Source organism: Dendrobates tinctorius, unplaced genomic scaffold (genome assembly GCF_039654945.1).
Source record: "Dendrobates tinctorius isolate UK_male_01 unplaced genomic scaffold, ASM3965494v1 ptg000093l, whole genome shotgun sequence".
Taxonomy (NCBI): Eukaryota; Metazoa; Chordata; class Amphibia; order Anura; family Dendrobatidae; genus Dendrobates; species Dendrobates tinctorius.
In genome coordinates, this window is record NW_027361761.1 from 11724370 (window position 1) to 11751293 (window position 26924).

Genomic DNA, 26924 nt, shown 5'->3' on the forward strand with positions numbered 1-26924 from the left:
ATTTTACAAGAGCGAATCATATTTGGGAGCATCCCATTTTGGAGGAGTGGAAAAACGGATCCACAAGAAAACGGATCCAACGGATGTGAAAAACGGATGCAAGCTGATGGAACGGATCAGTTTTGTTGAGGATCCGCACTAAAATCGGTATAGCGGATCCTTAAAAAAACGGATCCGTTCCATCAGCTTGCATCCGTTTTTACACATTTTTTGCGGATCCGCCATTTTCAAATTTTGGCGGATTTTGACTGATGGCAAAAAACTAAAGTGTGAAAGAGGCCTTAGATCCACGATGTAAAACAAAATTTTGCCAGATGCTTCCTGCCCTGGAAAGGTACCCGCTAATGCTTGAGTAATAAAACATGCTTTTACACAACCTTAAGATTGCTTTTTCCCAAGACAGTAGTGAGGCACACAGTGTGCAACGCAGCTTTAGACTTCCAAATTCAGGCATGTCAATTTGTCAACACTAAAACATTAGTAGTAGCACCAGTATTGTAAGAGACAGAAGCAATTTCTGTGAGTCCTTTGACACATTTTTTAGACCACCTCATGCATCTGCACAACAGAGTCCAAGTCTGATACATGATGAACGAATGACGGGAATTGAGTATCAAAAACTCAATATCAATACCATCAGGAAGGGTTGGGACCCTTTCACATTTTTGTATTAAATAATGGATGAATGGACTGAGCTAGCCTCTCTTGCCTTGGAGGTTTTATCATGCCTGGCAAACAGCGTTCTCCCAGAACATCTCTTCAGAGCTGATGATGGTGCCCTGAAGGATAAGTATAGCTGGCTGTCCCCTGAAAGTGTTGACCACCTATCTTTCAACAAGATAAACAAGTCATGGATCTCCAAGAACTTTTGCACCCCAATCTCAGACTATACAGACTAGGTGATCTTGTAGTTTTTATTGTGTTGCAATGATCTCGCGTAATTGCAGTTGTGATATCATTAGTGTGGCTTCTGTGCCAGCTGTTGCTGGAGTTGCTTCAGATGTTAACACTAATTTGTGAAAATGTGAACAGTACAGGTTGGTCTCCATCTGCTGGGTTGGCTAGTAGTGGAAGATGTGTCGTCCCTATTATACTATTTCTACTCTCGTGAAACTAATGCCACTTTGGCGGTGTCAGTCACAAATTCTTTGAAATTTGAAGACTTCTGTCTGGGTTTCCATCTGCTGAGTTGGCTGTAGTGGAAGAGATGGCTATCCCAATTATACTATTTCTACTCTTGTGAAACTGATGCCACTTTGGTGGTGTCTGCTCCTAATTATTTTAAATTTGAAGACTCCTGATTGGCTTTTCATCTGCTGGGCTGGCTAGTACAGTAGTGGAAGATGTGTTACTCCCTATAATGCAATTTTTACTGTGGTGAAATTAATGCAACTTCGGTGGTATCAGGCCCTAATTTTCTGAAATGAGAAGACTCCTGATTGGGCCTCCATATGCTGGGTTGGCTGTAGTGGAAGAGATGTTGCTCCCCAATATACTATGTGTACTCTCGTGAAATTGATGCCCCTTTTTCTTGGTTTCTGCCACTAATTTTTGGAAATGTGAACACTCCCGGTTGCGCTTTCATCTGCTGGGTTGGCTGTAGTGGAAGATGTGTCGCTCCCCATTATACTATTTCTACTCTGGTAAAATTGATGCCAATTTATTGGAGTCTCCAACAAAATTTTGGAAATGTGAATACTCCTTTTTGGGTCTACATGTGCTGGGGTGGCTGTAGTTGAAAAGATGTCACTCCCCATTATACTATTTCTACTCAGGTGAAATTTATGCCACTTTGGTAGTTTCTGCCCTTAACGTTTTGAAATTTGAAAACTCTTGATTGGGTCTCCATCTGCTGGGTTGGAAGTAGTGGAAGAGATATCGCTCCACATTACACTATTTCCATTCCTGTAAAATTGATGCCACTTTGGTGGTTTCTTCCCCTAATTGTTTGAAATTTTAAAATTCCTGATTGGGGTTCCATCTGCTGGGTTGGTTTTAGTCGAAGGCATGTCGGTCCCTATTATACTATTCCTACTCCTGTCGAATTGATGCCACTTTGTTGGTGTCTCCAAACTAATTTTTGAATATGAGTACCCTCTTTATTGGGTGTACATCTGCTAGTTTGGCTGCAGTGGAAGAGATGTCGCTCCACATTACACTATTTCTACTCATTAAATTGATGCCACTTTGGTGGTGTTTGTCACTAATTGTTTGAAATGTGAACACTCTTGGTTGAGTTTCCATCTGCTGGGATGGCTCTAGTGGAAGAGATGTCACTCCCCAGTATACTATTTTTACTCATGAAATTGATGCCACTTTGATGGGGTCTGCCCCCAATTATTTTAAATTTGAAGACTCCTTATTGGGTTTCCATCTGCTCGGTTGGCAAGAGTGGAAGAATAGTAGGTTCATATAATACTATTTCTGCTATGGTGAAATAGATGGCATGCAATAATTTTAACGGATAACTCAGTAGTCTTTTTGCGTGGACCAAAGACACTAAAGAACACTGTTTATAAGTGGAAAAGTTTATATTATAACACATGGTGATTCACAGCCCATAAACGCTCAGTGTATTATTGAATGAAAACTTAACAAAAAGTCTGTTGGAAAGAACAGAGAAGAATGCAATCAGTGGAGCAGTCTATAAAGCTCAGTGTACATTTGAGGATGCTTGAAACAAGTAGTCCTTATCAAGTCCATACATGGATATATAAAATTATATATATATATATATATATATATATATATATATATATATACTAACTATATGTGTGTGTGTATTAGCCATGCCCACTCCACATAGTAACCAATCACTAAGCATCTTTCATTTCACCAGAGCTGTTTAAAAGAGGCTGAGCTGTGATTGGTTGCTATGAGCAACAGCAACAGTCCTCCTTGTAGACAGTTGTGGTAACTGAGGCCTATTATTCTTACAAATTCTATGGTGTTATCGTCCTTCTGTAAAGCTGGAAATAGCACAATTTATTACCGTGCCAACACAGACCACCCTCTGACACAGACTGCAGGGGGAGCCCAGTATCACACAGGATAGGATTAGATACACAGCTCAGCAGGCAGTAATACACAGGATAGAATTAGATACTCTGCTCATCAGACAATAACACACAGAAGAGGATTAGATACACGACTCAGCAGTCAGTATCACACAGGATAGGATTAGATACACGGCTCAGCAGTCAGTATCACACAGGATAGGATTAGATACAGAGGTCAATAGACAGTAACACACAGGGTAGTATTAGATACACAGCTCAGCAGACAGTATTACACAGGATAGGATTTGATACACAGCTCAGCAGTCAGTATCACACAGGATAGGATTCGATACACGGTTCAACAGTCAGTATCACACAGGATAGGATTAGTTACACAGCTCAGCAGTCAGTATCACACAGGAGAGAATTAGATACACTGCTCGGCAGACGGTATCACACAGGATAGGATTAGATACACAACTAAGCAACAGGATGCGCAAAAGGAGAAGACATTTTAATTACAAGAATTCCACTCATTCCATCTTATTTGCCTTTTGATTCTAAACACCTCCAGTTTCCATTTTGACTGGCATTTGCAATGGCCATTAACAAGGCTCAGGGACAGTTCTTGAAAGTAGTAGGGATCAATTTTCAATCTCCATGCTTTTCCCATGGTCAACTTTATGTGTCATGCCCGACATGTCTGATATGCCGCTTGACCCCTGGAGCAGTGTGCATGCGCACCTCACTGTTATATCTGTCATGTCCATTATGCTGCATGACCCCTGGAGCAGTGTGCAAACGCACCTCATGATTATTATGCTGCATGATCCCTGGAGCAGTATGCACGTGCACCTCATGACTGTTGTGCTGCATCACTCCTAGAGCAGTGTGCATGCGCATCTCACCTCATGGCTGCATGCCGTGACTGTGTGCACGCCCATCTCTGCTCTGCTTGCTGTGATCGTCTCTATGGTCCTTGAGGCCCTGATCATGTGACCCTCTCTATGTCCAGCAGTATCTGATCCAGCAATCCTCTCTATGGTCCTGGAGGCCCTGATCATGTGACCCTCTATGGTCCAGCAGAATCTAAACCAGTTAGCCTCTCTATGATCCTGCAGGATCTGAACCGGAAGTTCTCTCCTGGTCCTGCCCTGGAAGCACAGGTGCTAATGTCCTATATCAGACCGCCCCTTCCTATGGTCGGGGCCTGAGTATTGTGTTGCTTCCCTGCATGGCTGCTTGGTCTGCTTGGTCGCTCTCTGTATTCTGTGCCCCTGCACTCTGCTCTGTTGTGCGTCTCTGCACACGCTCTGTGTTTGTACTCTTTGTCTTGTCCCGTGTCATATCTTGTCTTGTCTCGTGCCATGTTTTGTCTTTGCTATTCTTTGCCTTGTAGTACTTCCTATGTTCTCTGCCTTTGCCTGTTTCACCATGTCTTGTCCTTGCTATGCTTTGCCTTGTAGTACTTCCTATGTTCCCTGCCTTTGCCTGTTTCGCTATGTCTTGCCTTTGCTATTCTTAGCCTTGTAGTACTTCTGTTTCTTCTGTCTTTGCCTGGTTTTTCTGACTCTGTCCTATGGTACTCTCTTGCACATTCCAAGTCTAGTCTCAAAGTTCTGCCTTGACCCGGCTCTGGGCTTCGGCCTACATTTTGCTGCTAGCACTATACTCTCTCTGACATGGCTCAGTTCTTCTGCCTATGTTTCGCTCTTTGTTCTGTACTTTGCCTAGCCTTGCCTTGCCTTGTTTTCTTGCCTTGCCTTGTTTCTTCACGTGCCCTTTGCATGCGCCTGGCCTTCCCTCGCCCACCTGTCTGTGCCTCAGCCATGCCCGCCTTAGCCATGCCCGCTTGCTTGTGTCTCAGCCGTGCTCGTCGACCAGTGTCAGAGCTGTGTCTGCCTGTTGTGCCTCAGCCATGCCTGCCTCAGTCTTAGCCTCAGCCCAACCAGCTAGCCAGTGCCCCAGCCATGCTCTGTGCTTCCTTGCACCCACGCTGCCCCGCACTGTGCATTGCGTGCCCTCTTAGCACATGCAGGCCCTAGCCTGCTCCTTGGCATTCCTCCCTGTGCTTCTCTAAAGCATGCACAGGTCCTGCCATGCACCCTGTCTTGCCCTCTGGCACGCACAGGCCCTAGCCGGTACCCTGTCGTGCCCTCTAGCACACATAGCCCCTTGCTTGTACCCTGTCATGCCTTTTTGCATGCACAGTCCCTAGCCTGAACCCTGGCATGCTTCCTAGCACACGCAGGCCCTTGCCTTATCCTGAACTCTGGCGTGTCTCCTAGCACGCGCAGGCCCTTGCCTTAGCCTGAACCCTGGCGTGCCCCACTGCATGTGCAGGACCTTGGACCTTGAACCCTGGTGTGTTCCCTAAACACGCACCATGCCTAGTGTGTTGTACCCTGCCTTGCACCTTGCCTTGGACCCTGGCATGTCCCTAACACGCACCCTACCTTGCACCTTGCCTTGGACCCTGGTGTGCCCCTAGCACGCACCCTGCCTTGAACTTTGCCTTGGACCTTGGCGTGTTCCCGAACACACACCATGTCGATCGTTGCTAGCTGTCCGGAGTCCGATGCTATCGAGCCCTTGGTGTGGGTAAAACCACAAGAGAACTTAGAGTGAGAGTGGGCGAGCATTTGGGTGATATCAAGAACAAACGAGATACTCCGGTAGCCCGACATATAAATACTGTCCATAATGGCCGCTTGAATGAGATCACTTTCAACATGATAGAGTTAATAAAACCTAAAGTAAGGGGAGGGAATTTGGATAAAATCATCTTGAGACGGGAATGTGAATGGATCTTTAGATTACAGTCCCTTTCCCCTGACGGGATGAATGAATGTATGTCTTATACCTGCTTTATTTAATATCTGATATTTCCTGATTTGATAACTGTGCCTTTTTGAAGTAGATGGGGGGAGCATAATGGTATGTCTTAACACGTTTGATACGTGTGCCATATTGTGGGCTTTATTCATGTATCTATTAGTGTTCTTTTCAATATCTGTTATTTGTAATACTTAATTGTTCCTTTGCTACTCCGCTTGAATATTTATTTTGTTGACCTGTATGATAGACACTGATATATATCATATATCATAGATTAAGCGTTGAGTCTGCCGCGCTTTGAAGTGCCCATCTATTTATCTGCCTGCCATACTGTGCCTTTTGGTGTGGGTCTGTGCGGCTTGGATGTGCTGCGCTTCCTTCTATGCCTGACTAATTGGAATACAGCGCACGACTGCTAAGTGGTTGAGCACAGCGTCGGACTGGCCCACCGGGGAACCGGAGGATTCTCCGGTGGGCCCTGGCATCTGGTGGGCCCTGGCACCTGCAGGCATACAGGGCCAGCAGTTGCCTAGGGCCCCCGCTGCTCCAGGGGCCCCCAGCCAGTGGTGTGTCGCACACCATGCAGCTGCTATGGGGGCCCCTGCCAGCGGAGCAGCAGCGGGTGTCAGGAGGCAGGAGCCCCTGTCCCCGCTGCTAAAGAGAAATGAATATTCACTGCGAAGCAGTGAATATCATTTCAGGTCTCCACCCCCCCAGAGGCCCCGCCCCCAGCCCAGTAAGCCGCTCTGCAGACTACAGCTGTAAATCAGGGCCGGCGCCGCCCTCAGTCCTCTCTGCTCCTGGCTCACAGCCAGTGCGCGATGACGTCACTACATCGCGCACCCGCTGTGTGTCTGGCAGAGGGGGCAGCTCCTGACACTGAAGCCGGGATCAGCGTGGGAGCGAGGAGGAGACGTGAGTATTGTGTTTTGTTTTTTTTTTTTATATCTCTCGCTCTCTCTATCTATCTCTATTTCTCTATATATCTCTCTCTCTATCTCTCTTATATCTATCTTTCTATCTCTATCTATTATCTATATCTATCTATCTCTATATCTATCTCTATCTATTATCTATATCTATCTCTTTCTATATCTATCTCTATTATCTATATCTATCTATATCTATATCTATCTATATCTATCACTCTATCTTTATATCTATCTTTCTATCTCTACATCTATCTCTATATCTATCTATCTATCTCTATATCTATCTATATATATCTCATCTCTATATCTATCTATCTCTATATCTATTATCTCTATATTTATTATCTATCTAGCTACCATCTATATCTATCTATCTTTAGCTATATATATCTCTATCTAATATCTATATCTATCAATCTCTATACCTATCTATCTATTTATCTATCCGTTATCTATCTCTATATCTTTTCTCTGTATCTATCTATCTCTATATCTATATCTCTCGCTATCTATCGCTCTATCTCTATATCTATCTCTATATCTATCTTTATATCTATATCTATAAATCTATCTCTATATCTATCTCTATTTCTCTCTATATCTATCTCTATATCTCTATAGCTATCTATCTATATATCTCTATCTATCTCTATATCTATCTCTCTGTATATATTCAGAAAGAGAATTGGAGGGATCCAATGGCTGGATATCCTTAAAGACAAAAATGTCCAGGAAGGATGGGAAATCTTGAAAAATGAAATTCTCAAAGCACAGTTATTAACAATTCCGAAAAGAGGGAAGAATAGGAAGCAGTTAAGGAAACCAGGATGGATGAACACAGAACTTAAGCACATGCTAAAAAGGAAGAAAAAAATGTTTATAAAATGGAAAGAGGGAGGCATATCTAAAGAAGAATATAATGCTGTCTGCAGAACCTGCAGGGCACAAATCAGATTAGCTAAAGCTGAAAATGAATTGAGGCTTGCAAGAGATGTCAAAAGCAATAATAAAGGATTTTGGGGATATGTCAAAAGTAAAAGAAAAGTCAAAGATGCTATAGGATTTTTACAGGATGAAAATGATGAATTGGTAAGACAGGATGTTGAGAAGGCTGAACTTTTAAATTCCTATTTTGCATCTGTTTTCTCTCAGAAAGGAAATGTAACATCAACTGTTATTCACTGTCCTATTAAGGGAATAGAAGAATCCAGGATATCTATAAACAGAAAGATAGTGAGGAAACACTTAGCTAGCCTAAATGAATTCAAGTCTCCAGGTCCAGATGAATTACACCCCAGAGTACTGAAGGAGATAGCAGAAGAAATTTTTGAACCCCTCTCTATAATCTTTGAAAATTCTTGGAGAACAGGAGAAGTGCCAGAAGACTGGAGAAGAGCAAATGTTGTTCCTATCTTCAAAAAGGGGAAGAAGGTGGACCCAGGTAACTATAGGCCGGTGAGTCTGACTTCTATACCAGGAAAGATCTTTGAACAAATTATTAAACAACATGTATGTCAATACCTGGATAAGAATGAAGTGATTAAACAGAGTCAGCATGGGTTTGTAACTAATAAGTCATGTCAGACTAACTTAATTTCCTTCTATGACGGTATCACTGATTGGGTGGATCAAGGAAATGCTGTAGATATAGTATATCTTGACTTCAGCAAAGCATTTGACAAAGTCTCTCATACAATCCTTATTGAAAAAATGATTAAGTATGGAATGGACAAGGCAACTGTTAGGTGGATTCATAACTGGCTTAGTGATCGGACCCAAAGAGTGGTCGTAAATGGCTGCACATCCAGTTGGAAGAATGTCTCAAGTGGGGTACCACAGGGCTCTGTCCTGGGCCCTGTATTGTTCAACATCTTTATCAACGATTTAGATGAAGGAATTGAGGGTAAACTGATTAAATTTGCTGATGACACAAAGCTAGGAGGGATAGCTAATACTAGAGAAGAGAGAGAGAGGATTCAAAAAGATTTAAATAAACTGGAGAAGTGGGCAGCAACTAACAGAATGGTTTTTAACAGGGAGAAATGCAAAGTACTACATCTGGGCAATAAAAATGGAAAAAGCATATATAGAATGGGAGGAATAGGGCTAAGTGACAGCACATGTGAAAAAGACTTGGGTATACTAATAGATCACAGACTGAATATGAGTCAACAGTGTGATGCAGCAGCAAAAAAGGCAAATGCAATTCTAGGATGTATTAACAGAAGCATACAGTCTAGATCACGTGAAGTCATTATTTCCCTCTACTCCTCTTTGGTCAGACCTCATCTGGAATATTGTGTCCAGTTTTGGGCACCACATTTTAAAAAAGACATCAACAAACTGGAGCAAGTTCAGAAAAGAGCGACCAGAATGGTGACCGGTCTGCAAACCCTGTCTTATGAGGAAAGGTTGCAGGATTTGGGAATGTTTAGTTTGCAAAAGAGAAGACTGAGAGGAGACTTAATAGCTGTCTACAAATATCTAAAGGGCTGTCACATTGTAGAAGGATCAACTTTATTCTCATTTGCACAAGGAAAGACTAGAAGCAATGGGATGAAACTGAATGGGAGGAGACACAGATTAGATATTAGAAAAAACTTTTTGACAGTTAGAGTGATCAATGAGTGGAACAGGCTGCCACGAGAAGTGGTGAGTTCTCCTTCAATGGAAGTTTTCAAACAGAGGCTGGACAGACATCTGACTGGGATGATTTAGCGAATCCTGCTTTGAGCAGGGGGTTGGACCAGATGGCCCAGGAGGTCCCTTCCAACTCTACGATTCTATGATTCTATGATTCTATATCTATCTATCGCTCTATCTCTTTATCTGTCTTTCTATCTCTATATCTATATATCTATCTATCTTTATCTATTTATCTCTATATCTTTTCTCTGTATCTATCTCTCTCTATATCTATCTATCTCTATATCTATTATCTCTATATCTACATCTATTTCTCTCTATCTCTATATCTATCTATCTCTATCTCTATATCTATCTCTCTGTATATCTATCTATCTTTCTATCTCTATATCTATCTATCTTTCTCTATCTATTTATCTCTATCTATTATCTATATCTATCTCTATCTATCGCTCTATCTCTATATCTATCTTTCTATCTCTGCATCTATCTCTATATCTATCTTTCTATCTATATCTATCTATATCTATATCTATCTATTATGTCTATCTATCTAGCTATCTCTATTATCTATATCTACCTATCTCTATATCTTTCTATCTTACTCTATCTCTATATCTATCTGTTATCTCTATATTTATTATCTATCTTTATCTATCTATCTCTATCTATTATCTATATCTATCTCTCTATCTATTTATCGATCTCTGTATCTATCTCTCTCTATATCTATCTCTCTCTCTATCTACCGCTCTCTCTATCTCTATCTATCTCTATATCTATTATCTCTATATCTATCTACCTATCTATCTCTATATCTATCTCTATATATATATATCTGTTTCTCTCTATATCTATCTCTATATCTCTCTCTCTATAGCTATCTATATATTATCTCTATATCTATCTATATATTATCTCTATATCTATCTATCTATCTCTATATCTGTTCTCTATATCCATATCTATCTTTCTATCTAACACTATTTCTCTATATCTATCTCTATATCTCATTATCTATCAATCTCTATCTCTCTCTCGCTCTTTATCTATCTATCTATTGATCTATCCATCTATCTCTATATCTATCGCTATATCTATCTATTATATCTATCTATTATCTCTATTATCTATATCTATCTATCCATCTATCTATCTATCTCTATCTATCTCTATATCTATCTTTCTAACTCTATATCTATCTATCTCTATACATATCTCTATATCTAGCTATTATCTCTATATCTATCTCTATATCTATCTATCTCTATATCTATCTATCTATCTATCTCTATATATCTCTATATCTATTTTTATTTATAGCCATCTATCTATATACAGTGGGGAAAAAAAGTATTTAGTCAGTCAGCAATAGTGCAAGTTCCACCACTTAAAAAGATGAGAGGCATCTGTAATTTACATCATAGGTAGACCTCAACTATGGGAGACAAACTGAGAAAAAAAAATCCAGAAAATCACATTGTCTGTTTTTTTTTCATTTTATTTGCATATTATGGTGGAAAATAAGTATTTGGTCAGAAACAAGCAATCAAGATTTCTGGCTCTCACAGACCTGTAACTTCTTCTTTAAGAGTCTCCTCTTTCCTCCACTCATTACCTGTAGTAATGGCACCTGTTTAAACTTGTTATCAGTATAAAAAGACACCTATATAGCATTATACCCTATGAGGAGGCAGCATTATTCCCTATGAGGGGGGCATTTTTATACCCTATGAGGGGGGCATTATTATACCCTATGAGGGGGCAGTATTATACCCTATGAGTAGGCTGCATTATACCCTATGAGGAGGGCAGCATTATACCCTATGAGGGGGTGCATTATTCCCTATGAGGGGGGCAGTATTATACCCTATGAGGGGGGCAGTATTATACCCTATGTGGGGGCAGCATTATACCCTATGAGGGGGCAGCATTATACCCTATGAGGGGGTGCATTATTCCCTATGAGGGGGTGCATTATTCCCTATGAGGGGGTGCATTATTCCCTATGAGGGGGTGCAGTATTATACCCTATGAGGGGGGCAGTATTATACCCTATGAGGGGGGCAGTATTATACCCTATGAGGGGGTGCATTATACCCTATGAGGGGGTGCATTATACCCTATGAGGGGGTGCATTATTCCCTATGAGGGGGGCAGTATTATACCCTATGAGGGGGGCAGTATTATATTCTATGAGATGGCTGCCTTATATTCTATGAGATGGCTGCATTATACTATGTGAGGGGGCTGCTTTATATTCTATGAGGGGGCTACCCCAACTCCTGCTACATAATTAAGACATGTACAACCTTATACCCGGATATTAGCGTGTTTTACCGCATAATTGGTGGTCTGGTATTTAACTCTATGCAGCTACATAGTGGGCCCCAAGAATGATTTTCTCTGGTGGGCCCAAGGTGTTCCAGTCCGACGCTGGTTGAGCATGTGCAGTCTTGATCTGTTGTCACCGTGGCCATCTTTGATTCTGGCTTCACGGTGAGTGTACTGTCTTCCGGGCATGCGCAATTGGTATATGACGTGCATCACATTCACTAATCAAAGTCATTTTCTGTGTAAGTGTGCGTGCGTAGCCCATTCACTATCTCCATCCATCCTTCACTCCTGCAAGATGGCTGGACCTTCATTGTAAATACACCATTGTAAATACACACCTGTACTCTGTATCTCCCTCACCTCATTGTAGATTGTACGCTCTCACGAGCAGGGTCGTCTTATTTCGTCTTATTTTGCTTTAATTATTGTATTGTTAGCGTTGTTACTTATGACTTGTGTTTTGAAACTGTTAAACTGTAAAGCGCTGTGGAATATGTTGGCGCTATATAAATAAAGATTATTATTATTATTTATTATTATTGATACCGGAAGCTCCCGCAGCCATCTTGTTTGCATTCCATACTGGAGCACACGTGGGGGCCTGACGGCATTGGATATCCGGATGCGCACACGTAAGTGATTTCTTGCGGCATTTGTGGGACTAACCATGTTTTCTCTCGGTGATTTGAACGCTTGATTGGGTAGGCGTTGCCTTTTTGGTAAATATCGGGGGCTTTATAAGGTCAGCCTCCTCTGACCTCCGGTGCCATCTCATCTTGATACCTGACATGATGGACATTACCTATATCGTTTTTGTCTCCTGATGAACCGCTGGTGAGGGGAAACGCATTGGGGTGACTCCACAAATGATAAGTGGCCACTTTTCTAATCTATATGTATGCTCCATTGTTGGGGTACATTTATTTATATGGTGGACCTTGATGTCATGATGTGGTAATTGTTTTTCTAATCTTTCTGGATTTGCTTGCAGTAGCTATTGGGCATTCATACCATTCATCTCTGCACTATCAGTCATTGTTTTCATACCTGCGATATTAGGGACCGGCAGGGCAGCAAGGGACAGTCCTCGCTGATTGGGGGCGCCAAAAAATCGGGATCCCTAGGGTGCCTACCTCCACGGATAGGAAGGTATCAGAAAGGCTCATCATAGGGCTTTGCAGCATCTCAGTTCAGGTCTTTTTATTGTGGCATTTGCCATTTTTTTCACTGGGAAATTGGTGTTTTTATATTTGAATGAAATAAAATAGTTTTTATAAGGATTATATGTTCACTTTCTGTATTAGTAATTCCTACAGTATCAGTGTTTTTTTCAAAATTGGCTGTAGTGGAAAACATGTCGGTCCCTATTATACTATTTCTACTCTTGAGAAATTGACGCCACTTTGATACTGTCATCCCCTATTTTTTTTTAAATTTGTAGACTCCTGATAGGGTCTCCATCTGCTGGGTTTGCTGTAGTGGAAGAGATGTCGCTTCTCAATATACTGTTTCTACTCTCGTGAAATTGATGCCCCTTTTTGTTGGTGTTTGCCACTACTTTTTGGAAATGAGAACACTCCTGGTTGCGTTTTCATCTGCTGGGTTGGCTGTAGTGGAAGACGTGTCACTCCTCATTTTACTATTTCTACTCTGGCGAAATTGATGCCACTTTGTTAGTTTCTCAAACTAATTTTTGGAAATGTGAACACTCCTTGTTGGGTCTACATCTCCTTGGTTGGCTGTACTGGAAAAGATGTCACTCCCCATTATACTAGTTCTACTCTGGTGAAATTGATACCACTATGTTAGTGTCTGCCACTAATTTTTGGAAATGTGTATACACCTGGTTGGTTGTACATCTGCTTAGTTGGCTGCAAGGGAAGTGATGTCGCTCCACATTACACTATTTCCACTCTCGTGAAATTGATGAAACTTTGTTGGTGTCTGTCACTAATTGTTTGAAATGTGAACACTTTTGATTGGGTGTCCATCTGCTGGGTTGGCTGTAGTGGAAAATATGTCGGTCCCTATTATACCATTTCTCCTCTCATGAAATTGATGCCACTTCGGTAATTTCAGGCCCTATTTTTTTAATTTTGAAGACTCCTGATAGAGACTCCATCTGCTGGGTTTACAATAGTGGAAGAGATGTCGTTTCCAAATATACTATTTCAACTCTTGTGAAATTTATGCCCCTTTTTCTTGGTGTCTGCCACAAGTTTTTGGAAAATTGCCCACTCCTGTTTGCGTTTTCATTTGATGGGTTGGCTGTAGTGGAAGACGTGTCGCTCCCCATTATACTATTTCTACTCTGGTGAAATTGAGGACACTTTGTTGGTGTCTCCAACTAATTTCTGGAAATGTGAACACTCCTTGTTGGGTCTACATCTGCTGGTTTGGCTGCAGTAGAAGAGCTCTAGCTCCCCATTATACTATTTCTACTCTCTTGAAATTGATGCAACTATGGTGGTTTCTGACGACGCTAATTATTTGAAATTTTAAGATTCCTGATTGGGTCTCCATATGCTGGGTTGGTTGTAGTGGAATACATGTTCATCCCTATTATACTATTTCTACTCCCATGAAATAGATTCCATTTTGGTGGTGACAGGCCCTAAATATTTAAAATTTGAAGACTCCTGATTGGGTCTCCATCTGCTGAGTTGGCTGTAGTGGAAGAGATGTCGCTTCCCATTATGCTATTTCTACTTCCGTGAAATTGGTGCCACGTTGTTGGTGTCTCCAAACTAATTTTTGGAAATTAATGCTCTCCTGGTTGGATGTTCATGTGCTAGGTTGGCTGTAGTGAAAGACATGTCACACCCCATTACACTAGTTCTGTTCTGATGAAATTGATACCACTATGTTTCTGTCTGTCTCTAATTTTTGTAAATGTGCCACTTTGGTATTATCTGACAATAGTTTTTGGAAATGGGAAGACTCCTTGCTTGGTCTCCTTCATGTGTGTTACCTGTAGCATCAGGCCTCCAAGACCGGCATGCCTCCACCACCTTTGAGTTCACTACCCATGTTACTATCCTTAAATTTTTCTGACAGTAGTTGTCTATGAAACTTATATTTTTGTTGCCAGAGTGTGGCTGAGCATCAAAGCAGGTTGAGCTGTTGCATGTGGTATCAGGGCTCCCAGCACAGCGGGCCAACATCCATTCCTCATGCACCTCATCTTAATTTGAAGTTAAATTCAAAGATGTAACTGCTGGCCCTTTCCATAATACCTCATGCATAGCTGATTGCTGCTGTCAATTGAGTCCACTTTTCCTGTGTCTGTCCCTAATTTGATGTGTTTTGGCAGCTTTTGGGAACAGTTTAAGGTGTTACTTATGCATTTGTTTTTGCCTCCCATTGACTCCAATGTCATTTGGCTGTGTTCGGTGAATAGTCGACTATTAATTTGGTGAATATTATAAAATTTGGCAATCGTGATCCAAAACTAATATTAAATTTTCGCTCATCCCTAATTGTAACCGTAATAATGGCATCAAAATATGCCAGGGATGTGTCCGTATGAATTATCCATGAAGAATACGGCATGTTGTAAGTGAAACTTGATGCTGATTACTCACTTTGTGAACTGATTTTTTTTTAGGAATCAGGAAGCCCTCAAACATATTTCCACAATGAGAATTTAATACAACTTGTAAGAAACTTGTTTACTGCAGGAATGGAGACAACGTCCACTACACTCCGCTGGGGAATTCTGATGATGGTAAAATATCCAAAACTCCAAGGTACAGGTCACAGAAGAATGAATTTGTCACTTTATCAAAATGAAAAATATATATGTTAGTATATTGTAGGGATTCGCTCTGGTAGGCAATAGCTGGGCGGCAGTAACGAGGCAACACACAGGCATAAAGTCCAATTTCAGTGGTTTTAATGTCACTCAGTAACCAGCAGCTTAACAAAACATGAGGGAAATAAAACACATACTCCAGCTTGGAGAACCACTGGTCCCAGATTCACCCCTTGCATGGGATGGGCGTAACTAAGCGGCTGCCAGGTCCTGCGGCATCCACCAGGTGCCATTCCCGGGGTTCTTCCGAGTCTTGCTTCAACAGTCCTGCAGCACGGGAATCCTATATACAAGTTGCAGGCTGCGTCCACACAAGTCCCTGTAGTTTCCAGAAACACACTCACACTGTGGCATTTACCAACCTCCATTACATAGGGCCTAACTCCTCCCACCAGTGAGGTAGACATCACATGGGCTGATCACGTGACCCTGACATCATCGCAGGTCCCGTCTTTAAGGAAAAACCCGGCCAAACATTAATCTGCTAGGAGAAACATATCTTCCATCCAGTAAAACACCCTTTACTGTACCACATACCTCCCCCCTATGTTGAACCCTAAAGATGTGGACACATGACATACAGTGAACTCTGGACAGGGCATCTGCATTCCCCTGTAGTCTGCCTGCACGATGTTCTACTGAAAACTTAAAGTTTTGCAGGGACAGGAACCACCTGGTGACTCGGGCATTCTTCTCCTTAGCTTGACTCATCCACGTAAGAGGGGAATGATCTGTCACCAACCGAAATGTTCTCCCAAGCAAATAGTAGCGCAACGATTCCATTGCCCACTTGATGGCCAGGCACTCTCTCTCCACAATACTGTACCGGGTTTCAGCTGGGGTAAGCTTCCGGCTTAGGAAACTAACGAGATGCTCTTCCCGTTAACTTCCTGAGACAGCACGGCACCAAGGCCTATCTCAGAGGCATCAGTCTGCACCACGAACTCTTTTTTGAAATTTGGAGTGATCAGGACTGGTGTACCACACAGTACCCCTTTTAATTTTGTAAAGGTATCCTCTAACTGATCATTCCAGTGGACCATCACAGATTTTTTTCCTTTTAAACAATCTGTTAAAGGCGCGGACAGGGTTACAAAGTTGGGAATGAATCGCCTGTAATATCCCACCAAACCCAAAAAGGCCTTTACCTGCTTTGTTGTGAGGGGACGGGGCCAGTTCTGAATTGCCTCGACCTTGTTCACTTGGGGCTTGAGAACTCCCCTCCCAATGACATAACCCAAGTACCGGGCTTCCTCCAACACTATGAAACACTTCTTTGGGTTGGCAGTTAGCCCTGCTTGTCGCAGGGAGTCTACCACTGCCTGTACTTTTGCTAAGTGGCTTTCCCAATCGGTGCTGAACACAATAATATCATCTAGATAGGCTGACGCATAGCGGCGATGGGGACGGAGAACAATATCCATTAACCGCTGGAACGTTGATGGAGCGCCATGCAACCCAAAGGGTAACACCTTATACTGGAACAGCCCCTCAGGTGTTATAAACGCCATCTTTCCCTTCGCCGCTTCTGTTAGGGGTACCTGCCAATAACCTTTTGTGAGGTCCAGAGTTGTAAAATACCGTGCTTGCCCAAAGCGCTCTATCAACTCGTCAACCCGGGGCATGGGGTAGGTGTCAAGCTTTGAAATGTCATTGAGTTTTCTAAAATCATTACAGAATCTTAGAGACCCATCAGGCTTGGGTATTAGAACTATTGGGCTGGCCCACTCTCTCTGAGACTCTTCTATGACCCCTAACTGTAGCATCATTTTTACCTCTTCCGAGATGGCTTGTCGCCGGGCCTCAGGCACTCGATATGGCTTTAATCGGACCTTGGCCTGTGGATCTGTGACAATGTCATGTTGGATTAGGGAGGTGCGTCCAAGGAGCTCCGAAAAAACATCTGTATTTCGGCTGATGAACTCCTGGACCTCCTGAACCTGTTTAGGAGACAAAGTATCTGCAATTTGGACGGCGGGTTGGGCTTCTCCTGCCTCGCCCGAGGTAACGGAGCCTTTTCCATCTGAAATGCTGGCAGCGGACTATCCCCACCAAGGTGCTCTCTATCTTTCCAGGGTTTAAGCAAATTAATATGGTAAACCTGTTCTGGCTTTCTCCGACCTGGTTGGTGTACCTTGTAGTCTACTGGTCCCACCTTCTTCATGATCTCGTAGGGTCCCTGTCACCTTGCGAGAAATTTGCTATCTACGGTAGACACAAGCACCAAAACTCGATCCCCAGGGCTAAAGGTTCTTACCCGAGCCTCCCGGTTATAGACCCGACTCTGTGACCGTTGTGCTGCCTCCATATGTTCCCGGACCAAAGGTAGGACTGTCTCCACTCTCTCTTGCATTTTTGCAACATGTTCTATCACACTTTTGTGGGGAGTAGGTTGGTTCTCCCAGGCCTCTTTGGCTATATCTAGTAAGCCCCGTGGATATCTGCCGTACAATAGTTCAAAGGGCGAGAACCCCGTAGATGCCTGAGGTACCTCCCGCACTGCAAATAACAAATATGGCAATAACAGATCCCAGTCCTTCCCATCTTTGGAAACTGCCTTTTGTAACATGCTCTTCAGTGTCTTATTGAACCTTTCTACTAGACCATCTGTTTGGGGATGATAGACCGAGGTACGCAACAGTTTAACATTTAACAACCGGCAGAGTTCCTTCATAATTTTTGACATAAAGGGGGTTCCCTCGTCTGTTAAAATCTCTTGCGGAATTCCCACCCGTGAAAACACCCATGAGTTCCTTTGCTATAAGCTTAGCTGACGTGTGGCGCAGAGGAATGGCCTCAGGATATCGGGTAACATAGTCTTGAACTACAAGAATGTGTTGGTGTCCCCTTGCCGACTTATTGAGAGGCCCCACCAGGTCCATGGCCACTCTCTCAAAGGGTACCTCTATAATTGGCAAAGGCACCAAAGGGCTCCGAAAGTGAGGCTGGGGACTGGTTACCTGGCATACTGGACAGGAGCTACAGTACCGTTTAACTTCTTCATGAATGCCTGGCTAGTAAAATCGCTGCAGAGTTCGGTCGAGGGTCTTCTTTTGGCCCAAATGCCCCCCAAGTACATGCGCATGCGCTAAATCCATTACCAGCCTTCGATATGTCTGAGGTACCAGTAACTGTTCCACCATTTCCCCATGTATTTTCTCCACTCGGTACCACAAATCCTGATTCAACTCAAAGAGTGGAAACACCGTATCTGCCCCAGGTTGTTGGGGTTCCCCATTGACTGACAAACAGTATATTTTCTCTGGCCCTGGCTAAAGTGAGGTCTCGGAGTTGCGCTGTACCAAAATTATCACCTGATACATTCAAGTCTGACAACTCGGGTCCCAGCGGCAAGTCTTCCACCTCTCCAGTCAATACTTCTATTGGAAAACTCTCCCCCTCCTCCACCGAAGGGAAGGTTATTCCTACTGCCAGCACTTCTTCCTCCGGGCCACCAGGCTCATGCCCCCCTTCTGGAGAATGTAACCTGGTTGCCTCTGGTGCCGGCAGTTGCTCAGTGGACGGATCAACCGACGGCCACAGCACAGAAAACAACGGAAAGTCTCTTCCAATTATCACTTCATAATGTAAATTAGTCACCACCCCCACCTCGTGGCACCGCCTCCCTGCTGGCGTGCTGATTACCACTAGTGCGGTGGGATAGTCTTTTAAGTCTCCATGTATACACAACACCCTAATTTTCCGACCTGTATACTCGTTGGTGTGTATCCAGCTGGCTCGCACCAGGGTTACAAGACTCCCTGAGTCCAATAGGGCCACAGCCGGGGTGCCCTCCACTTCCACCTGACACAAATGTTCCATATTGGGACCTTTCGGGGTGCCCACTGCACACATTGGTTCAGCATAATGGGACTGGCGGTACCCAAAATTGGTGTCCATGGGCTCAGTCAGGTGGGGGCAATCAGCTCTCATATGACCTGGTTCCTGGCACCGCCAGAAGATTATTGGGCTCCATACTTCCCCAGATAAGTCCTGAGCGGCCTTCCTGGGCTCCGCTCGCCGAACCAGTGGCGGGGACTTAGGCAACCTTCCCGTTACCTTTCAAGGGGTCCCTCCCTTTAACTCTTTGGTAGCCCCATACCTTTCTATGAGGTTTATCATCTGCATGGCATTAGTAGGGGATGCCTGACCGACCCATGTCTGGAGGGAGTGGGGCAAAGCCCTCCAAAATTTATCAGTCACTATGCGGTCCAGCATGGCTGTGGGGGACAACACCTCAGGCTGCAACCACTTTTGTAACAGGTGCAACAGGTCGTAATACTGGGACCGGGCTGGCTTGGAAGGGGTAAATTCCCACTGATGTACCCGCTGGGCCCGCACTAACACATTTACCCCAAGACGAACCAATATCTCACCCTTGACGACCGTGTAGTCCGCCCTTTGCTCGGTGGGTAGGTCCTGATACGCCTTCAAAGGTCCTGGGGTCAGAAACGGAGCGAGTACATCCACCCAATGGTCCCGGGGTAGCTTCTCTCTCTCAGCGACTCCTTCGAACATCTCCAGGTATGCCTCCACATCGTCCAATTTCTCCATCTTGGGAATCGCTATACGAACCGCTTTCCGGACCTCATGGATTCCCCGGTCAGCTCCTTTGGTCCGTGCTGCCGTGATATGCTGTATCAACAGCTGATTGGTTTCCTGCTGCTGCTGCATAGCGTGCTGTCGCATGGCCTCCTGTTGCTGCTGCCACATGGCCTCCTGTTGCTGCTGCATAGCTTGCTGCTGCTGTGTAGCCTGCTGCTGCATAGCTTGCTGCTGCTGTTGCATGGCCTCTATGAGCGTTTTTACCATGGCCTCCATTTCTGGAAAGTTCCCCTCCTGGGTCTCTGCCACTCGTTTCACCCAGGACATAGGCTGGGGTGCAAATCAAAAATTAAAACAGCCTGGCCTCACTGCTTGTGCCCGCATTCTCCACCAATTGTAGGGATTCGCTCTGGTAGGCAATAGCTGGGCGGCAGTAACGAGACAACACACAGGCATAAAGTCCAATTTCAGTGGTTTTAATGTCACTCAGTTACTAGCAGCTTAACAAAACATGAGGGAAATAAAACACATACTCCAGCTTGGAGAACCACTGGTCCCAGACTCACCCCTTGCACGAGACGGGCGTAACTAAGCGGCTGCCTGTTCCTGCGGCATCCACCAGGTGCCTTTCCCAGGGTTCTTCTGAGTCTTGCTGCAATAGTCCTGCAGCACGGGAATTCTATATACAAGTTGCAGGCTGCGTCCACACAAGTCCCTGTAGTTTCCAGAAACACACTCACACTGTAGCATTTACCAACCTCCATTACATAGGGCCTAACCCCTCCCACCAGTGAGGTAGACATCACATGGGCTGATCACGTGACCCTGACATCATCGCAGGTTCCGTCTTTAAGTAAAAAACCCGGCCAAACATTAATCTGCTAGGAGAAACATATCTTCCATCCAGTAAAACACACTTTACTGTACCACAATATCCATATGTATATATATATATATATATATATATATATATATATATACAGTGGGGAAAAAAAGTATTTAGTCAGTCAGCAATAGTGCAAGTTCCACCACTTAAAAAGATGAGAGGCGTCTGTAATTTACATCATAGGTAGACCTCAACTATGGGAGACAAACTGAGAAAAAAAAATCCAGAAAATCACATTGTCTGTTTTTTTTTCATTTTATTTGCATATTATGGTGGAAAATAAGTATTTGGTCAGAAACAAAATTTCATCTCAATACTTTGTGATATATCCTTTGTTGGCAATGACAGAGGTCAAACGTTTTCTGTAAGTCTTCACAAGGTTGCCACACACTGTTGTTGGTATGTTGGCCCATTCCTCCATGCAGATCTCCTCTAGAGCAGTGATGTTTTTGGCTTTTCGCTTGGCAACACGGACTTTCAACTCCCTCCAAAGGTTTTCTATAGGGTTGAGATCTGGAGACTGGCTAGGCCACTCCAGGACCTTGAAATGCTTCTTACGAAGCCACTCCTTCGTTGCCCTGGCGGTGTGCTTTGGATCATTGTCATGTTGAAAGACCCAGCCACGTTTCATCTTCAATGCCCTTACTGATGGAAGGAGGTTTGCACTCAAAATCTCACGATACATGGCCCCATTCATTCTTTCATGTATCCGGATCAGTCGTCCTGGCCCCTTTGCAGAGAAACAGCCCCAAAGCATGATGTTTCCACCACCATGCTTTACAGTAGGTATGGTGTTTGATGGATGCAACTCAGTATTCTTTTTCCTCCAAACACGACAAGTTGTGTTTCTACCAAACAGTTCCAGTTTGGTTTCATCAGACCATAGGACATTCTCCCAAAACTCCTCTGGATCATCCAAATGCTCTCTAGCAAACTTCAGACGGGCCCGGACATGTACAGGCTTAAGCAGTGGGACACGTCTGGCACTGCAGGATCTGAGTCCATGGTGGCGTAGTGTGTTACTTATGGTAGGCCTTGTTACATTGGTCCCAGCTCTCTGCAGTTCATTCACTAGGTCCCCCCGCGTGGTTCTGGGATTTTTGCTCACCGTTCTTGTGATCATTCTGACCCCACGGGGTGGGATTTTGCGTGGAGCACCAGATCGAGGGAGATTATCAGTGGTCTTGTATGTCTTCCATTTTCTAATTATTGCTCCCACAGTTTATTTCTTCACTCCAAGCTGGTTGGCTATTGCAGATTCAGTCTTCCCAGCCTGGTGCAGGGCTACAATTTTGTTTCTGGTGTCCTTTGACAGCTCTTTGGTCTTCACCATAGTGGAGTTTGGAGTCAGACTGTTTGAGGGTGTGCACAGGTGTCTTTTTATACTGATAACAAGTTTAAACAGGTGCCATTACTACAGGTAATGAGTGGAGGAAAGAGGAGACTCTTAAAGAAGAAGTTACAGGTCTGTGAGAGCCAGAAATCTTGATTGCTTGTTTCTGACCAAATACTTATTTTCCACCATAATATGCAAATAAAATGAAAAAAAAACAGACAATGTGATTTTCTGGATTTTTTTTTCTCAGTTTGTCTCCCATAGTTGAGGTCTACCTATGATGTAAATTACAGACGCCTCTCATCTTTTTAAGTGGTGGAACTTGCACTATTGCTGACTGACTAAATACTTTTTTTCCCCACTGTATGTATATTGTAGGGATTGTACTCAGGTGCAATGGGTGGCAATCATGAGGCAGGTTCTTTTAAAGTTCATGGGGTTTATTGCTTCACAAACCCACAAAGCAGAACAGAACCAAAAAAATAACCTTTAACTCAGGCAAAACAAGGTTCAAGTGTCCAGTACTTCAGGATCGGTCCTGGAGCCTCAACACACACAGGAGGCTTCCCCCTCCCCACATACAGCCCTTTGTTAAGCAGTAGCCCACATTATATAGGTATATCCGCACCCAGGAACCCATCACCTGACTAGTCACGTGACTGTGACATCACCGCAGGTCCTCCACATATAGAGGTACGGTGACATCCCTTAGTGCTTACCTGCACTAAAGAAAACACTTTGGGCTACATCACAGAGACAAGCCATCTCTGAGACACATACCTCTCATCGACAATACGACCGTTAGCCATGTCACAAACCTCCCCCCTCTGACTAAAGCCATGTGGCTTGGCACTTTCCCTCACTAGACAAGGGATTCCTGAGCGAGCATCGGCATTACCATGTAGCTTCCCTGCCCTATATTCTACATGGAAGCTGAAGTCCTGCAGGGCTAAGAACTAGCGAGTGATCCTAGCATTTTTACTCTTTGTTTCTCTCATCCATCTGAGTGGGGCATGGTCGGATATCAACCCAAACCTACTTCCCACCAGTTAGTACCGTAACATATCCGCCGCCCACTTTATGGCCAAGCACTCCTTTTCTATGACTGAGTAATTCCTTTCACATGAAGGTAGCTTCCTACTCAGGTAGAGTGCAGGATGCTCCTCCCCATGTATCTCCTGGGAAAGGACTGCTCCTGCCCCAACATCTGAGGCGTTTGACTGAAGAATAAATGGGTCGCCCTCCCAGGGCCGTGGGGTACTCGGTACCGGGCCGGTGTCAAGGGAATGTATCACAGCAGCAGTGACCCGGTCAGTGGCCCTGGGCGCCCAAATCAATGGTGGTTTGTAGTGTAGTTAATGGAATGTAATAGTTTGTGACGCCACCTGTGGTGTTCGGCAAGGGAGGTGTTAAGCCGATGCTGCAAACAGATCCTCCGGGACAGATGGTGTGGTGCAGCCTTGATGGTATAGCCCTCCACAGGCAGGGCTGTTGTCCCAGGGCAGTGTAGATTTGGGGACACTTAGGTGGTTTAGTGTCTGGTGCAGGGGATGTAGCAGTGTCAGGCAGATGGACGCAGGAAGGAATGGAGGACACCAGGGCATGTTTTTCCAACGTTTTACTCACAGTCAGTAGTGCCTGCTTCTGCGCCGTGTCCTCCGGACGAGGGACCCAGTCAACCTCCAGGCAAGATGGAAAGCTCCTCTCCAACACTCCGCCAACATGTACCTTTCCTGAACGACTCCTCTATTGCGCCTTAAAGTGTGAAGAGCTTCAGTACCGTGGTACTCTGATGTTCCTCCTGTCAGATGTTCCTAACAATTCTACTTGTATCACAGACAGCTGTAGCCTCTCTCGGGGACTCCTTTCTCCGGAGTCCTGGCTCTCTATTCAGTTGCTGTTGTGCCCCAAGTCTTAGTTGGGAGTCGTGCATTTACAGCCTACTACTCCACCGGTGTCTGCTGCAGAATCATAAGTGTCCATACATCCTCGGGGACCGGGTCCCGGCCTTGCGCTGAGAACCTATAGGCAGGGTTCTTCTTCCAACGCACGTCTCCTCTCTGTTCTCCTACTACTTCGTTCCGTACTGATCCTTCTCTCTCTTATGGAAGCTTAGGTTGCAGTTCTACGTCTTTCTCCTTCTGTTCCTTTCCCGTGCCAGCTGGCTCAGATCACTGAGGCAGCTGCAGCACTCCTTCCTCCATCCCTTCTTCCAGGGATCCCCACTCCTCCCAAGTGGCTTCTTACCCACCTGACCTTCTGCCAGACTGAACCCGTAATCCTACACTTTCCCACTCTTTTATATATCTCAACTCCACCCACCTCCCAGCACATCCAGTGTTCCAAGCAGGGAACCACCAGAGGTGCTCTGTTCTCTAAGCACTGAGCCGCAATGTGGTTGTGCAGAACTACCCTGTTGTGTGGGGTGCGAGTGTTGGAGTGTGGAAAGGAGTTCCCACCTTACCTGGATGGTGGGGCACTACATCTTGGGAGAAGGTGCAGTACCTCTGTGGCGACTGAGCCTCAGGGGCGCCACATAAACTCTTTCCTAAAGTTTGGGGCCATCAGAACGGGTTGCTTACACAGAGCCCCTTTCATTTCTTGGAAGGTTGCCTCTTCAGACTATCTGACCATTACTGATTTTGTTCCCTTAAGAAGATCAGTCAGAAGTGCAGCCACCATGGCGAAATTAAGGATGAACCTCCTGTAATATCTCACGATCCCCAGGAAGGCTTTAGCTTGCTTTTTGGACTGCCTCCACTTTACTGACTTCGTGTTTTATTTCGCGGTCAAAATTGATGGCACCCCTCGTTTAATGACAGAAAAACCCACAATAGTCACAGGAATAAATTGAATCTGACAAAAGTAATAATAAATCAAAATCTATGAAAATGAACAAATTATAGTCAGATATTGCTTTTCAACCATGATTCCACATAATTTAAAAAAAATAAAACTCATGAAATAGGCCTGGATAGAAATGATGGTACCTCTGAAAATAATGTGACAAAATGGACATGTTAAATCAAGGTGTGTCCACTAATTAGCATCACAGGTGTCTACAATCTTGGAATCAATAAGTGGGCCTGTGTCACGCCGTCTCTGCATATTCACCCAGCCGCTGCTCCCTCACCGTGGTCCCCCGCCGTCCGACATCCACGGGGGTCACCTCTGACAGGCGCGCGGCTGGCGGCGTCTCTGCATGCAATGCGCATGCACCATAGGCTGCGCCTCCCTCCTGCTTCTTGTGCTCCGGCTATGCCCTGACCCGGAAACACCTCCCTGACCAATGACAGACCAGACAGGAGCATATCAGGCCGCTTCCCCTGAGGGAGGTGCCTGATCATTGTGTTTCCTAGCACACTGGGTCTTGCTTCATCGTGTGCTCTCTGCAGTCCTGCATTCCCGTTCTCACCTGCTCCCTGCAGCAGCCTCTCAGTCCTGCTATCCGTGTTCCCTGCTGTCTCCGCAGTCCTGCCTCTGGTGTTTCTGTTCCATCCTGCCGTCTTGCTCCAGTCCTGCCTCTGGTGTTCCAGTGTCATCCTACTCCAGTCCTGCCTCTGGTGTTCCTGTTTCATCCTACTCCAGTCCTGCCTCCAGTGTTCCTGTTCCATCCTGCTGTCCTACTCCAGTCCAGCCTTCGGTGTTCCAGTTCTATTCAACTCCACTCCTTCCGTCCTCCTTTAACCCTTTCTCCTGTGTTCCTGCTCCAGCCATCCCTCCACGTTCCAGTCTGTCTTACTCCATTCCTGTCTCCTGGTTTCAGCTCTGTCCTGTCATCTACACTTCAGTCACACAGTCCTACTTCAGTCCATCCTGAGCCGCCCCTCTCGGTACCAGCTACCGTGGTGCTTGAACCCCTGGGCCTGCTCCTAACGGTCCCTGTATAGGGGCCGGTTTCACCTGGCAGCTCGCCCGGGGTCCCTCACAGTGCTGTTTGGTGACATGGTGTGTGTCACACTCAACATGGACCAGAGGAAGCAAAAGAAAGAGTTGTTTCAGGAGATTAGAAAGAAAATTATAGACCTCCCTGGTTGTGGCCACAGGAGGAAAATTGCTGACAAATCAAAGAGATGGATAGTACGATTGGCAACAAAAGAGCCCAGAAAACCTTCTAAGCAGACTAAAGGTGAACTTCAAGCTCAAGGAATATCAGTGTCACATTGCACCATCCATCGTTGTATGAGCCAAAGTGGATCTCATGGGAGACGACCAAGGAGGACACCATTGTTGAAAACAAATCATAAAACAGCCAGACTGGAATTTGCCATCTACAGTGGGGAAAAAAAGTATTTAGTCAGTCAGCAATAGTGCAAGTTCCACCACTTAAAAAGATGAGAGGCGTCTGTAATTTACATCATAGGTAGACCTCAACTATGGGAGACAAACTGAGAAAAAAAAATCCAGAAAATCATATTGTCTGTTTTTGTTTCATTTTGTTTGCATATTATGGTGGAAAATAAGTATTTGGTCAGAAACAAGCAAACAAGATTTCTGGCTCTCACAGACCTGTAACTTCTTCTTTAAGAGTCTCCTCTTTCCTCCACTCATTACCTGTAGTAATGGCACCTGTTTAAACTTGTTATCAGTA

General features: G+C 44.5%; 1 protein-coding gene across 2 annotated transcripts in view; it reads left to right on the plus strand.

Moving 5' to 3' along the window:
- Positions 1 to 26924, plus strand: part of LOC141098547 (cytochrome P450 2K1-like) — a 103362-nt gene that overhangs the window by 57040 nt on the left and 19398 nt on the right. For both annotated transcript variants that reach the window (XM_073586426.1, XM_073586427.1), the window contains exon 6: positions 15360 to 15501. In XM_073586426.1, the coding sequence (XP_073442527.1) occupies positions 15360 to 15501 (142 nt within the window). The remainder of the gene's footprint in view (positions 1 to 15359; positions 15502 to 26924) is intronic.